The following is a 16,325-nucleotide window of genomic DNA, read 5'->3' on the forward strand; positions in this document are numbered from 1 at the left end:
ATGGAATTGCATCTTCAGTTTTTCTCACAAGGGAGGTTGGCTTCTCTGCTTTCTTCCTGTGGTGACTTCCTGCAGCATGATGCACACTGCCCTTTTCCTGATTCCTTCATTGCGCTTGGCCATTGGAATGGGCTGCCTGGGGGGGTGGGGGAGTCACCATCCCTGGGGCTGTTTGGAAGGAGGCTGGATGAGGCACTTACTGCCATGGTTTGGCTGATTAGAAGGTGTTAGGTGATAGGTTGGACTCAATGATCTCAAAGGTCCTTTCCAAGCTGGTTAATTCTGTGATTGTGTGGGAAATGGTGGCAGCAGAGCTCAGCCCATTGTGAACATGTCTGCAGTGCTGCTCCTTTCCTTCCAGTATCACAGTATCACAGTATCATCAGGGTTGGAAGAGACCTCACAGATCATCAAGTCCAACCCTTTACCACAGAGCTCAAGGCCAGACCATGGCACCAAGTGCCACGTCCAGTCCTGCCTTGAACAGCTCCAGGGACGGCGACTCCACCACCTCCCTGGGCAGCCCATTCCAGTGTCCAATGACTCTCTCAGGGAAGAACTTTCTCCTCACCTCCAGCCTAAATTTCCCCTGGTGCAGCCTGAGGCTGTGTCCTCTTGTTCTGGTGCTGGCCACCTGAGAGAAGAGAGCAACCTCCTCCTGGCCACAACCACCCCTCAGGTAGTTGCAGACAGCAATAAGGTCTGCCCTGAGCCTCCTCTTCTCCAGGCTAACCAATCCCAGCTCCCTCAGCCTCTCCTCGTAGGGCTGTGCTCAAGGCCTCTCCCCAGCCTTGTCACCCTTCTCTGGACATGCTCAAGCATCTCAATGTCCTTCCTAAACTGGGGGGCCCAGAACTGAACACAGTTCAGTTTCCTTGCTGTTCTGCCATGTTCTTCCCTGTGGCATGTGACAGCCAATGCTTATTTTCAACTTGCTGTTGGTTGTCCCCTTGTACTGGGCTCTGGTGAGACCACGCCTCAAGTACCGTGTCCACCTCAGTACAAGAAGCATGTGGAGGTGATTGAGTGCAGAGGAGGGCAGCAAAGCTGGAGAAGGGCCTGGAGAATAACTCTTATGAAGAGCTGCGGATGATTAGTTTGAAGAGGAGGCTGAGGGAAGACCTCATCAATGTCTACAGCTACCTGAAAGGCTGCTATGGAGAGGCTGCTGCTGAACTCTTCTCACAGGTAAACAGTGATGGAGCAAGAGGGAATGGCCTCAAGCTATGACTAGCTAGGTTTAGATTGGACATTAGGAAGCATTTTTCCCAGCAAGAGTGGTCAGGCACTGGAATGGGCTGCCCAGGGAGGTGGTTGAGTCACCGACCCTGGATGTGTTTCAAAGCAGTTTGGATGTGGTACTTGAGGATATGGTTTAAGGGTGAACTTTGTAGAGCAGGGATAACGGTTGGGCTTGATGATCCTGGGGGTCTGCTCCAACTGGAATGTTTCTGTGATTCCATGAACACTTTAATCTCGTGGTCCTTCTTGGGGCCACTGTTGTGTGGAACACAGTCCAAAGTAAGCACCTCATGCTCAGCTATGTGTGCAGACAGCTCTGCTCTGTGCTGGATGGATTCCTGCTCCCAAATCATGCTCCTTTCAGAAATTGAATGTTTACATGGTCCAGTATCCCTTTGAAATCATTGTCTTCTCCCTGTCCTACCTTCTGCACTCATTTGCTTAGGAAGCATTACTGTCTCAATAGAGGGACACAAACAGGCTGGATCAGTGGGTCAAGGCCAGTTATAGATTCAACAGGGCCAAGTGCCAGGTCCTGCACTTGGATTGCAACAACCTCATGCAATGCTTCAGTCTTGGAGCAGTGGCTGGAAAGCTGCTCAGCAGAGAAAATCCTGAAGGTGTTCATCAGCATCCATCTGAAGCTGTGCCCAGGTGTCCTATAAGTCCAATAGAATCCTGGCCTGGATCAAGGAGAGTGTGATTGACAGGGCCAGGAAAGTGATTGTCCTCCTGAATTCAGCACCAGTGAGGCTACATCTTGAGTGCTGCCTTCAGTTTTGGGGCCCCCACTACAAGAAAGACAATGAGATGCTGGTGCATGTCCAGAGAAGGCAAAGGGTTTGGAGAACAGCTCTGGTGAGAAGCTGAGGGAACTGAGGTTGTCTAGTCTGGAGAAAAGAAGGCTGAAGGGAGACCTTCTTGCTCTCCTCAACTACCTGAAATGAAGCTGTAGTCGGTGGGGTTGGTCTGTAGTAACAAGTGATTGGATGAGAAGAAATGGCCTCGTGTTGCACCAGGGGAGGTTTAGATTGGAGATTAGAAGCACTGCACTTAGAAGCTTCTCGCAGACTGGAACCACCTGCACAGGGATGTGGCTGAATCCTCATCCTTGGACTTGTTAATGTGATGCAAAGACATGGTGCTGAGGGACATTGTTCAGCACCAGAGTTGGTAGAGTTAAATATTGATTGGACTCTATGATCTCAGGGATCTTTTCCAGGCAGATGATTCTATGGTTCTGTCCATTTCACAGGCTGAGTTTTGGCTTTGTTCTATCCAGCAAGCCACATCTGCAGTTATGCTCAAGGCTGATTTCTGAGGCATCAGAATTACTCCATCACTCTTGGTGATTATCTATTAGGTCATCTGATCCAGTGTGTGCTGTGGAGACTCTGCCCATCAAAATGGCATTCACAGTGTAATTCTGTTGTTCACTTGGTACGAGCCTATAGTGGCTCCATCTTCCCCAGTAAGGGTTTTTATAGAATCATAGAATTGGTGAGGTTGGAAAAGGCTTTGAAGATCACCAAGCCTAGCTGTTCATCTGATTTAAATTTCCCAGAGACTCAAATATAGTTGATAGAACCAGTGGCAACTTATAGGGGGCCCTTCCCTCTTCCCCCTTCTCTCCCAAAAAAAAAGGAGTTAGATGGAAAGAGAGGAAAGGGATGAAGACCCAAATAAATCATCTCACTGCAATTTGGAAGTTAAAAGAAGAAAAGTTTAACAATAAATAAAAGGTATATGAGGTAGGGAAGGTACAAAGGTGCAGGGAGGGGAAACAAGATACAAACCAGGTAAATACACCACCAGATGTGATGGCAGTGGGTTTTGTCCTCCCTGTGGGTGATGGCCACGTGGCGTAACAGAGAGCAGCAGCAAAACAACAGGAATGGTGATTCTGGCAGGCAGGCAGGGAGAGAGAAAGTGAAGACAGCAAGTCCCCTGCTTTTATGGATCTTAGACAGGAAGGGGAGTGGGCTAAGCATCACCTGGTAGTGTTCAGACCCACCCCTGTGGAGGGGTCAAGACCACCTGGAGTCAGGCTCAAGATCACTGCCCCAGGAGGGTTAACCCTGTACAATCTAACACCTCCAAGTCCACCAATAAGCCACATCCCTAAGCCCCTATCAGTCTTGTAAATGCCTCCAGGGATGGTGACTCAGCCACATCCCTGGGCAACCTGTTCCAGTGCTTGACAGCCCTTTCATGTTAGTATAACTAAGAAAACTTCCACAATTACCCTCCCAGTCTCACAGTCTCCTCTGCAATCAGCATGAAAGCCCTTTGAGGTATTGTAATACCAACACCCTGAGAATGGCAAGTCCCTTTGGAAAGCAGCTAATTTTCTGGTTCAGCACTTGATCAAAGTCATCTAGAGAAACTTTGCCCCATTTCATCTTCCATCTGCAAGAAAGGGCAGTTCGAAGGCTCTGACAAGCAGTCTCCATCGACACAATGCCAGCTCACTACTCAGCCAAGAGCTGGGAAATCAGAAGCTGTTTCAGTTTTGTATCTTACCTGTCATGAAGTTCAGAGAAGGGCACTGTTTCAAGAGACCATTTCAGCAATAGTGTGGCTTTGCTCCCTTACCCTCCCTTCTCTTTACTCTTGAAAGGAAAGCTTTATTGATAGTAGAAAGGACTCTTTCTGAAAGTTAAGGCAGAAAAGGGAAGTTGCCAAGCTGGAGCACTGTACCTCAGCACCAGCAAGTTTCCCTTCATAAGTGGGGTTTTACGGAGCTTGTGCCAAATGGAGCTTGGTCACTTCTGCTGAGGCACCAAGATCCTTGACACGGGCTGGGGTGCTCATGTGCATCACATCATCTCAGTGCACGAGACCTGTCTGGTTCCCCTACCTGTCCCTTTGTTGCAGAAAACCTGCTAGCTTGCCTTGGGAATGTGGTCAAGGCCCCCACAGATCAGTGTGATCAAAGGCAATGCCACATGGACTCCAGACAGTTCAATGTGAATTATGCCAGAGACATTTATTGATCATTTCAGCTCTCATTATATAGCCTCAGAGCACAGAGCACACACCTACACATTAGCATAATTAGGCAAGGACAACCCACTCCATCTGCATAAACCATGCCTTGTTTTCCTCATTAACGAGGTGGCCACTTCCTATCCTTCTGAGATAAGGTAGCCAGCAGCTGGGAACCGAGGTCAGCATCCACCTGTTGTTATCCTTCTTCACTTTGCATTCCCACGTCCCTTCTCTTTGGCAGGTGGTTGGCAGCAACGTCTGTCAAAAGCAGGCTCTCCATGTTAGCAAGTGGTGGGTCATGTCATCTGACAGGCTCCCCAAATGGCTCAGACTGGCAGGCAATCCTTTTGCCCAGTCCCAAGTCTTCCAAACATCATGAGGCTGAACCCATTTCCTGGGTACTCCTCAGCTGTGGCTCACTGGTGAGGTGTTCGGAACCGTTCCTCCTTCTGCGTGGGTTAGTTTCCCTCTCTTCTACGCTTAGCAGCCTGCCCAGCAATTCTCCACTTAGAGCTCCCTGCTGGAGCAACATCCCTTTAGAAGCTGTTCTGGCTCAAGGGCCAAAAGCTTTGGAATAAGCTGCTAAGTTTCGAAGAGGGACACAAAACCCATGCCCAAAGGAGTAAGATTCTGAAGATGACACAAATGTCTTCCCTGCAGTGATACTTCACACAGCATTTCTCCTACAATTGGTGAAAAATGTGCAGCTACAAAGGGGATTTTTGAGAAGATTTTTTTGCCACCTCATCTTAGGCTGTGTGAGTTCCCAGGGTGAGCTTAAAAACTTTACAGGACCCTTCTTGCACTGAAACTGTACCTCCAAAGCCTAGCACAAGCACTGCCTTGATGCCTGTTGTTGCATGCTGACTCCCAGCAGGTGAGGAGGAAGCCACTGCACATCAGGTTCTTTTCTGCTCCAGCCCTACAGAGTTGTGCATGCTCAGCAGCTGAGAAATCAGGTCCCTGTGGACCAGTCCTAATAATCAGCATAAAAGAAACTTTTGCTAGACGAAGGCTAAAGCAGTTTGACCATGAGGCATCTAAGAAACATTCCTGGGCAAGTGCTTCTGTCTACACACTGTAAATCTGGCAGGTTCTGGTCTGGAACAACTCATGCTTCTCTCTCAGCTTTTGCCTGTTTGATTCTTTATACTTAGGTCTGCGTGCACTGGCCACCTTGCTCCTAGTAGGTAATGTCTGGCTGACATTCTCCTGGCCATCTGAGCAGTGACCTTCCAAAAGACTGGCATCTGTGCTGGGAAATGCAAAGAACCCAATGCTTGTAACTCCTGCATTCGATATTTGACATCGTGTGTCTGAAGTGCCAACCCACCACGGTTCATAGAATCATTTTGGTTGGAAAAAGGCCTCTAAGGTCATTCACTAATTCACCACCTCACCCTGCTCCATCTGGCTAGAGAGTTGCTTTCTTTCAGTTATGAAAGATGAACCTGTAACTGGGCCCTTTCCAGCTCTCTGCAGTGATTTCCAACATATCTTGGCACTTCTCATGCCTTGTGTGGTCGGTTAAGGGTTAGCTGTTGGAACCTAAGGTGGGAAAAATCCCACGCAGGGGGGAGGCACTGGGTCATGTTTCATGTTATTGCCTTCCCTTTCCTGGATACCCTCCATTTAAGGGGCAAGAACTTCCCCTTTTCACCTTCCTCTGCCTTTTTTTCCCTACAGAGGAAGCAGGAGGGGGGTAACCTACAATTCTGTCCCGTGGGTTTTTGCCCTGGAGCCTCAAATCAGGACATCATGCAACAGTGAAGGAGGCTGTGACACAGTTGTTGAATGGACAATTGACTCTTGTTTCTAAGGAGGACACTTGCTAGCCAGTGCCATGCGTGCTGTAGGAGAGAATAAGAATGCTGTGTGGCCACAGCAGAGCAGAATGAGTACACAGGGCCTGATGAGTAGGGGACAAGTATCCCTATGGCTGGCCCTGTCTGGAGATCCCTGTGTGGTAAAGACCCCAGGGTAGGTCACCAACAGTCTTTTACCATAAGGGCTGCCTCTGTGTTGAGGAATTGCAGTGGCATGGCTGGGGACAGCTTATGGGTGGATGATCACAAACTTGGTCCACAGCAGAGGAGGAAAAACGGTATGGTTGAGCAGCACCTCTACATTTCTCTTTCTCTCCTTACTCCAGAGTGATTACTCAAGTGACACCGAAAGCGAAGACAACTTCCTGATGATGCCACCGAGAGATCATCTTGGCCTCACTGTGTTCTCCATGCTCTGCTGCTTCTGGCCATTGGGAATTGCTGCCTTTTACCTGTCTCATGAGGTAATCTTTACAAACTCTTCTGCTAATTCAGTCTTGCATCACCTCGCACTAGCAGGAAAAGGTTGCCAAAACCCAAATGTGGACAAGCCATTCCCCAGGGCAGTGGGAGACAGTTAAAGAAGGTAGTGCATTCCCTACCTTGATATTTCTCTGTTGTGGTGGAGGTTGTCTTGTCAAATACTTTGCTGAGGGAGGAATCTACAAAGTAGATGGGCTGCCCAGGGAGGTGGTGGAGTCGCCATCCCTGGAGCTGTTCAAGGCAAGATTGGATGTGGCACGTGGTGCCATGGTCTGGCCTTGAGCTCTGTGGTAAAGGGTTGGACTTGATGATCTGTGAGGTCTCTTCCAACCCTGATAATACTGTGATACTGTGATACTACTGTGATAGTTTATGTTCAAGGTTCCATATCAGATTACATAAGGTCCAGGCAGGGATTTTCTGTGGCCACATCTTTTCAGTGGCAAGCATCCTTCCTACAGCAAACACTTGAAATCCCCATTGAGGAAACTTGATTTATTGGTTCCCAAGCTGGAAAAGCAACCAGGTGATATGTTTCCAGGAACAGAAAAAATAGTTTCTGTTCTGTAGAAGCTTATTTGCTTTACAGGAAATATTTCCTCCCCCCCCCTTATATATATATATATATATATATAAATTGCTCAGTCTGTTCCTCTTGCCCAACTTCAACATGGAAATCTAGTTTCTACCAGAGAAGTGGCAGTGCTTTGGTTTGCTTCCTTCATGGGACTGGCTTGGTGGTTTCCAGCCTGTGGCTAATTAAAAATCACCTCATGGTGCATTGTTGTTTTGGGGTTTTTTGGACATGTTTGTCTTCAGAAGCGCCTACAGAGTAGTTGCTGAGTTTGTCAGCATGGCAGATAACATCACATGGCAGAAAAGGAGTCACACTGGGAGTTTGATTAAGGGATTTCTGCAAGGAAGCAGTCAGTGACATTTCTATCTACTGCTGCTAGGCTACTGCAAACTACAGTCTGCTCCACGGCACCAAAATCATTCGCCCTTTCCCCATGCAGTGCTACAGGCTGGAGACAGAGTGGCTGAGAGCAGCCAGGCAGAGAGGGACCTGGGGGTGCTGGCTGACAGCCAACTGAAATGAGGCAGCAGTGTGCCCAGGTGGCCAAGAAGGCCAATGGCATCCTGGGCTGGATCAGGAATAGCGTGGCCAGCAGGACCAGAGAAGTCCTTCTGCCCCTATACTCAGCACTGGTTGGGCCACACCTTGAGTCCAGTGGCCAATTCTGGGCCCCTCAGTTTCAGAAAGATCTTGAGGTGCTGGAATGTGTCCAGAGAAGGGCAGCAAGGCTGGGAAGGGGCCTGGAGCACAGCCCTGTGAGGAGAGGCTGAGGGAGCTGGGGGTGTGCAGCCTGCAGCAGAGGAGGCTCATGGCAGAGCTCATTGCTGTCTGCAGCTACCTGCAGGGAGGCTGTAGCCAGGTGGGGTTGGGCTCTTCTGCCAGGCAACCAGTGACAGAGTAAGAGGACATAGTGTCAAGCTGTGCTGGGGCAGGTCTAGGCTGGGTGTTGGGAAGAAGTTGTTGCCAGAGAGAGTGACTGGCATAGGAATGGGCTGCTGTTGTGGTTCTTAGTGACAGAAATTAAACTCTGAAGTGAAACTGGAGAAAAAATACAGGATTCCATTTGGAGAGAGATACAGAGAGAGACATTTCAAAGCAGCTACTGCAGCCCTGGCAAACCCCCTTGGATTGTCCCTCATCCCAAAAACTAGATCTAATCCTCCCCAGTGCTCCAGTCCTCATCCCCAATGCCTCTGCCACCCAAAGAGGCCTAAATGAGCCTCTGGAAGCCTGCTGCTTACATGTTCTGCCTGATAAAGTGGCTCCCACCACACACACAGGGCAGGAGGAGGAGGAAAGGAGAGTGAGCTGACCTTGCTGTGAGTTTATAAAGAGATAGCAGAATTATGGGATTGAATAAGAATGTTCTAGTCCCCAGAAGATATTTTAACCCTATGGTCTCCACCTGGCACAGCTGCCCAGGGAGGTGGGGGGCACCACCCCTGAAGGTGTCTAAGAGGAGAGTGGATGAGGCACTTAGTGCTGTGGTTTAGTTCATTGGAAGATGTTAGGTGATAGGTTGGACTAAACGATCTCAAAGGTCTTTTCCAACCTGGCTGATTCTGTGGCTCTGTGATTCTGTGTTTTTCTTTTAACCTGCCTGCTCTAAATATCTCCCAGCACTGGGTTTTGTCAAGCCAGAGCAGGTTTTCAGATCTGCAAAAACCTGATCTTCAATTCAAAGAAAGAGGTAGCAACACTACTACTTCTTGCTTTAAATGAAGTGCCTGTCCTTCCACTTGGAGTCCTCTGATGCAATTAAAGTTTGTCCAGTGGAAAATAACAAGTTTCCTTGTTTGAGCACCTTTGATTTCTCACGTTGGAGTCAAGAGATTTGTCTGATGGTGATGACAATAAAAACTGAAGCACTGGAGAGGATCTTGCATGCACCTTGGTATCCATCTGTCTGGTCCTTCAGGCAGAGCTGTTCACCAGCAGTTGCAGTGGCCACATCCCTTCACATACATGGGCTAGACAGGGTTTTTCACCAGTGCTGCAGCCAAGGAAGGGTTGAGAGTTTGTCACCATTTAGCAGCACAGGGGAAATAGTGCATCCATTAATTTCCCACCATTGCCTTCCTTCAGGAGGCCTGGGTATTGCTAGCTGGTTTTATCTAAGTAATGCAAGCACAGCACAGTCCAACAAATGCAAAGCAAACAACATCATTAAGTGCTGAAAAGCAACAGGTTTGAGAAGCTTTATACCTCTGGGAGCCAGGGTATAAAGGACAAGGCATCCCTGTGAGCTGTGAACTCATCCCAGGGTCATAATTCCTAAGCATAAGGTGGAAAAGGCCACATGAAGTGAAGGAAAGATGGTGATACTGTGCTGAAAGGTTTAGGCACTGGAAAACAGGAACTTGTATGTTGTTTGGGTTACCATAATGGTGTGATTGGTTTAGTCACAGCTGAATGAGGCTGCCTAAAACTAGGAGCTCTTGGCAAGAAAGGTCAGGCAGGTGTGCTGCTTTTATTAGATTGAAAGGCAATAAATTCATCTCTGTTATTTGACTCCTTAGATGAACCAAGGCAATGTCCAGCCAAGAGGGAGGGCTGTGCTGAGGGATTTTGGCTTCTGCTTTTTAGATTTGCATTGAGAACAGATTGTTTTTTCATTTCTCTTCCATAAAAAATGCTAATAGTAATAGCACATCTGATGCACACTCCTCTGCTCCAGTCTCTTCTCTTAACTCTCTCCCCACAGAGCTTGTTTCCCAAATCTCTTGCATAAAGATAGTCAGGTCCCTGCTTGCCCCGGTCCGGCACAAGCACATCAATCTGTCTGCCCCCCTGAGTTCCCAGGCAGGTGCCTTCACTGCCTGTCTTCCCTTCCATCAGGTCCATCACAGCCCCGAGACATCACCAATCTTCACTGAAACTGGCACTTCTGCAAAGCTCCACATCCAACAAATTGGTATTTTCCAGTGGAAAAATGAAGCTAAAATTAAGGGCAAAACCTTCTGTGGCTAAGACCTGCCCAAAATGCACACAGCTAAGATAATATCAACACCAGTATGAAACTATACTTTGGAGCATAAACCACTCAGAAGAAGTTTTGTCTGGCAGGATGTAAGCCATAACCATCTATCAGTATATGGGTTCCATTTCTATATGTCTTTAATCTATAGTCTTCAAAAAACATTGGAGATCTCTTGCTGATACAAAAGGGTTGCCTAATATTCCCCATGCTTGATGAAAAGTCAGACCTATGAGTAAAGATCAGCACTTGGCACTTGCACTCAAACCTTTTTTTGCAGTTGCTTGAGCACTTGAAAACTTCATGTTTACAAATGTCTCCTCTGCACTTCTACTATAAAGTCCCAGCCTGGGAGAAAAGTCCAACACAAAGGAAATTCTGAGTTGGTGAAGGGATTCTTGTAACAGGTAGAGACTTCAAAGGTGGTGGATGGGTTCTTGTAACATGGAGACTTCAAAGGTGGTGGATGGGTTCTTGTAACAGGTGGAGACTTCAAAGGTGGTGGATGGGTTCTTGTAACATGTGGAGACTTCAAAGGTGGTGGATGGGTTCTTGTAACAGGTGGAGACTTCAAAGGTGGTGGATGGGTTCTTGTAACAGGTGGAGACTTCAAAGGTGGTGGATGGGTTCTTGTAACAGGTGGAGACTTCAAAGGTGGTGCATGGGTTCTTGTAACATGTGGAGACTTCAAAGGAGGTGGATGGGTTCTTGTAACATGTGGAGACTTCAAAGGTGGTGGATGGGTTCTTGTAACATGTGGAGACTTCAAAGGTGGTGGATGGGTTCTTGTAACGGGTAGAGACTTCAAAGGAGGTGGATGGGTTCTTGTAACAGGTAGAGACTTCAAAGGTGGTGGATGGGTTCTTGTAACATGTGGAGACTTCAAAGGTGGTGGATGGGTTCTTGTTACATGTGGAGACTTCAAAGGTGGTGGATGGGTTCTTGTTACATGTGGAGACTTCAAAGGTGGTGGATGGGTTCTTGTAACATGTGGAGACTTCAAAGGTGGTGGATGGGTTCTTGTAACAGGTGGAGACTTCAAAGGTGGTGCATGGGTTCTTGTTACATGTGGAGACTTCAAAGGTGGTGGATGGGTTCTTGTAACGGGTAGAGACTTCAAAGGTGGTGGATGGGTTCTTGTAACAGGTAGAGACTTCAAAGGTGGTGCATGGGTTCTTGTAACAGGTAGAGACTTCAAAGGTGGTGGATGGGTTCTTGTAACATGTGGAGACTTTAAAGGTGGTGGATGGGTTCTTGTAACGGGTAGAGACTTCAAAGGTGGTAGATGGGTTCTTGTAACAGGTAGAGACTTCAAAGGTGGTGGATGGGTTCTTGTAACATGTAGGGACTTAAAAATTGGTGGAGAGATCCTTTGTGTGAGAATTTAGCACTCATGTTGAACTTCTTTTGAGGAGCCTGGTCTCCTCTAGGTGTGCAGTCTGTTTGCAGATCAAGGCCTGATCTGCAGAAGATGTATTTACAGCACAGCTCAAGCCAAAGGAACAGGTGCTCTCAGTTGATTCCTGCAGCACCTGGCAGTGCATTTACTCTGCATACATTTGCATCATGGTACAAAAGAATTACACAAAGATGGATGCTTTAAGCTCTCAGAGGTGCTCTTTGCTAACAGAACGTGTTCCATAAGTGATGTGCTTCCTGCAGGGACAGTTTCCACTCCATGTGGGAATTAGTGTTTTGACCAAGGTTCCTGTCAATGTGCTGCTGACTTAAGGCTTCTTGGAGGCTATCTGTACCAATCCATGCAGCTGTGCAGGATCTGCCTGCATGGTGGAAATTAAGATGCGCATCAGGTTTAGCTGAGGCAGCAGCAGATTCAGAAACACACTCTATGAAAACAAACCCAGTTCCTTCTCATTGGGCTGTCCAGTTTGCACAACCAGGGCATCAGCTAGTGAGCCTCTTCTCCCAAGTGATGTTGAGAGTCACTGCTTTGCATCTTCTCATCATAAAACAGAGAGCCTGAGGCCACTGAGGTGTTGTATCCTTGCTCATTTACATGTTTGATCTGTGCTTTCCCAAAAGCAGTTTCCACCAACTGTTTGTGGCTGCCCAGTTCTGCTTTCAGTTGCCAGTAAATCACAGTAAAGGACAGGCCATTTTCTTCCCATGTATCCCATCTTTCAGCATGCTTGCTTCTCTGGATTCTGAGTTCAGTATGTGATTCTCAGCGCCTCACATGTGCGAGGTGTCCTGGCAATGCTGGCATCACAATAAGTCTAGGTGCTCCTCTTGTCTGAGCCATCACAATGAGTAGATGTGGCACTTCAGGACACAGTCTAGTGGTCATGGAGGTGTTGGGTAAAAGGTTGGACTTGATGGTCTTGGAGGTCCTTTCCAAGCTTAATGATTCTATGAACTAAAATGCAGGGATTTGGCACCTGTCAGCCATTCAGGTGAGCTGTCCAGAAGCCACTGTTTTATGGTAACGCATCAGGAGGGATAACATCTTTGAGTACTCCAATCTTTAGCAGTAGGCAGAGCTTATTGGCTAATTCTCCACTTTGCCACAAAGTGGGCATCTGAGTTTTCAGGCTTGCCATTTTGGGGATTGGCTGCTTTCCTAGCAGCCTGAAGGGCTCAACTGGAAGGGGGTTTTGTGCAGTTTGTAGAGAAGTCCTTGTGAAGGAAGGCATAAATGTCATACCCCTGTCACCACAACACTCTCCTTTACAGTGTCTTACATCTATGGCACTTTGAGACATGCTTTAATGGCCACTGTGGTCTTAGGTTGATGGCTGGGCTTGATGATGGTAAAGGTAGGTTTGGGGTTTTTTTCCAACTGAAACAATTTGATGGTTCCACTAAAAAAAAAAATCAAAATTATTTGGCAAGTGTTTGGAGGATGATGTCCTATGCCAGCAGACCCCACAGGGCATACAGGACACGTGCACGGCCCGGGCACCGGCAGGGCTGTATTCACAAGGGCTGGCCACTGCTGGCTGCCTGTCCACACTCCTCCCCTTGCTCCCATCAAGCAGATGGCAGATTGGCCAGGCAGAGGGAGGTAGTGAATACTGAACAGCACAGACTGTGCTGAGATAAAATAACATGGCACGACTGTGACACACAGAGAAACCACCTGCAGAGATAGCCAGGAACAGCCATCGTTGCACAAGCGTGCTGGGGCTTTTGTCTTGGAAGAGCAGCTCTGAAATAAATACCTCAGCTCCTGATTACACACGTTTGGGTGACAACTCTTAGCTTGGAAAACAAACAAACAAGCGTATGCAGCTTCTTTAGGTTGGATGTTAGGAAGAATTCCTGTACTGAAAGAATGGTCAAGCATTGGACCAGGCTGCCCAGAGAGGTGGTAGAGTCACCACCCCTGAGGGGTTTAAAAAAATCAAGTAGATGTGGCACTTCAGGACATGGTCTAGTGGTCATGGAGGTGTTGGGTGGAAGGCTGAACTTGATGACTTTAGAGGTCTTTTCTAACCTTAATCATTCTGTGATTCTATTCTATGCTTCTTCTGTCAGAGGAGATGGGAAGCCTAGCCCTGGGTGGAGTGGCAAAGGATGTCTCATGACACTTTGCTTCCCTAGGTTCTGCCTCAGACCATGACAGACCTGCTAAAGTGGGGTTCATTAACTGCCAGCACCTCTAATTCTCTTCTTTAGAGGTGGGAGGTGGCTCAGTTTGAGTGTGGCTAGACTTTGCTCATGTCAGCTTTCCCCACTGGGGTAGAAGACTCCTGAAAGGAAAGACGTTTGTGCAGACAAGAAAAGGGATGCGCAGAGTGTGCTGAGTGTCAGCAGCTACTGATTTTGGTGCACTGTGCTCTGTCTCTTGGGCCAAGGAACTTCATAAGTGTCTTGTGTAATTTCCTCTTTATTCCTCTGTGTCCTTTTGATCTTGTGGTCACATTTCCAAGTCATGAACTACAACTACCAAAAAGAAGGCAGGGGGGGATAAGATTAATGAATGACCTGATTGCTTCAGCCTCGGAGCTAATTCCAAATAATTGGAAAGGTAGCTGGCAAATAACATTCCCTGGAGAGCTGAATTCATTATGCAGGTGTTTAATTACAAGGAAATATTGGGAGAGAGGAGAGACCAGCTTGACACGTTTGAGGAGATGAGGGGTCTCTTTTATTAGCAATGGCAGACTTTGTAGGTGAATTGTTCTGTGCCAAGGATGCCTCTCACACTGTGCTGAGCCAGCCAGAGCCCAGAGCTGTCTCGGTACAGTCATGCTCCAAGAGTATAGAACATTATTCCCTTCTGACATCCTCTTTTCATCCCTCTATTACTTCTTGTTGCTCATCTGTTGGCTCATTATTTCACAGGCTTACAGGAGGGTGAGAATTACAGAATCATAGAGTCATAGAATTGTTTTGGTTGGAAAAGACCTTTAAGATCATCACATTCCACCATGATCTAACTCTACCGAGGCTGCCGCTAAACCACGTCCCTCAGCCCCACGTCTCAGTGTCTCTGAATCACCACCAGGGATGAGGATTCAACCACCTTCCTGGGCAGCCTGTTTCAATCTCTGAGAAACTTTTCCAGCCAAGCAATTTCTTCTAATATCCACTTCAACATTTCCCAGTGTAGGCTGTTTTAATGCAGCTTCAACAGGTCACCTGCACACCTGGCACTAATCTTTGTGTATCCGTAAAGTTCACAAAGTCATTCAGAGACCTCTCTGGTGTAGGCACTTGAAGAGCAGGGTAATAAATCTTCCAGCAGTTGATGAGGAGGTTCCAGCCCCCTGGTATTTAGGCAATTCTCACTAAAGTTTAAACAATCTTTTAGTCTTAGGCAGTGGGGATTTTGCTGGTTTTTCGCTTAGTCAGCGAGGATGCGCTCTGTTAGCAGGGACATGGATCAGCAACGTTAGTGAGCACTTGGAGGGGCATTTGTTAGTCAGCCTCCTTGATTTTTCACATCTGCAAAGGCAGAGTGTCCAGGACAGACTATATTCCAGCAGAGGACATAGAGGGAGCATGCTCCCAGTCCAACAGCACATGTTTTTGCAGCACTGTACTAGGTTGCCCTGCTGCAAGTGACGTGAGAAGAGGCCCGCTGCAGGTCTGGGAATGGAACATGGTCCTCCTGTTCTCACCATCCCAATGTCTGCTGCAGTGGTCAGAAAAGTCAGAAAGCTTTGGATGCTGCTTCAGTGGCTGCTTCAGAAGACGTAGTTCCTCACATCCAAAGTGGTAAATGATTGCCCTTGAATTCTCCCTTAGCAAGGAGAACAGAGTTTGTGTCTGGAGCTACTCTTTGAGTGCTGCTGATATAATCCACCTTTCTTTTGTCTGGGGGCTGTGGCAGCTCCCTTTTCAAAAGCAAAAGCAAATGAAAGCATGCACATCTGAAGTCTAATGTATGCAGCAGCAAATGAATGGATGCTTTCAACAGCAACCACTTAAGCATAACCTTTTATCAGTCTGCAGAGTACTAAGGGTCTGGGTTTGGTTTGTTTGGGTTTTTTTCTTCTTTTCAGAGACCAACATCATGTTCTAGAGTCCCAGACCTATGTTCTAAGCTTGACTATACTGCTTACTATCTCTCACCAGTTGCTCTGGTGAAGACTGAGTTAGTGCTCTGTTTTGTTGCACAGCAAAGCAAATTGTTCACCTTTGATTACAGTCTACAGATCTCTTTCAAATGGGCAGCAAAACACTTAGTGAAGACTTGAATCTAGTGATGTATCTCTCAAAATGAGCCAGCAATGTGTGCTCGCAGCTCAGGCAGCCAACTGTGTGCTGGGCTGCATCAAAAGTGTGACCAACTGGATGAGGGAGGTGACACTGCCCCTCTGGTCTCCTCTTGTGAGACCTCACCTGGAGTACTGAGTCCAGTTCTGAGGCACCCAGTACAAGCACATGGACCTGTTGGTGAGGGTTCAGAATAGGCAACAAAGACAATCAGAGGTCTGGGGCAATTCCCCTGTTGGAGCAGGCTATGAGAGTTGGGACTGTTTGGCTGGGAGAAGAGAAGGCTCTGGGGAGATCTTATAGAAGCCTTACAGTACCTGAAGGGGCCTGCAAGAAAGTTAGGGAGGGACTTTTTGCAAGGGCTTGTAGTGATAGGACAAGGAGCATCTGCTTTAAGATGAAAGAGAGGAGATACAGACTGGAGCTTAGGAAGAAATTCATTATAGTAAGGGTGTGAGACACTGGAACAGGTTTCCCAGGGAGACTGTGGATGTCTCTTCCCAGTAGGTGTTCAAGGTCAGGTTGGATGGCCTTGAGCAAACAA

At 47.6% G+C, this 16,325-nt stretch overlaps 1 protein-coding gene across 2 annotated transcripts in view; it reads left to right on the plus strand.

Moving 5' to 3' along the window:
- Positions 1 to 16,325, plus strand: part of SYNDIG1 (synapse differentiation inducing 1) — a 133,937-nt gene that overhangs the window by 35,553 nt on the left and 82,059 nt on the right. For both annotated transcript variants that reach the window (XM_064164641.1, XM_064164642.1), the window contains exon 3: positions 6,386 to 6,523. In XM_064164641.1, coding sequence (XP_064020711.1) covers positions 6,386 to 6,523 — 138 coding nt within the window. The remainder of the gene's footprint in view (positions 1 to 6,385; positions 6,524 to 16,325) is intronic.

The sequence above is a fragment of the Pogoniulus pusillus genome, chromosome 25, assembly GCF_015220805.1.
Source record: "Pogoniulus pusillus isolate bPogPus1 chromosome 25, bPogPus1.pri, whole genome shotgun sequence".
In the NCBI taxonomy this organism is placed as follows: Eukaryota; Metazoa; Chordata; class Aves; order Piciformes; family Lybiidae; genus Pogoniulus; species Pogoniulus pusillus.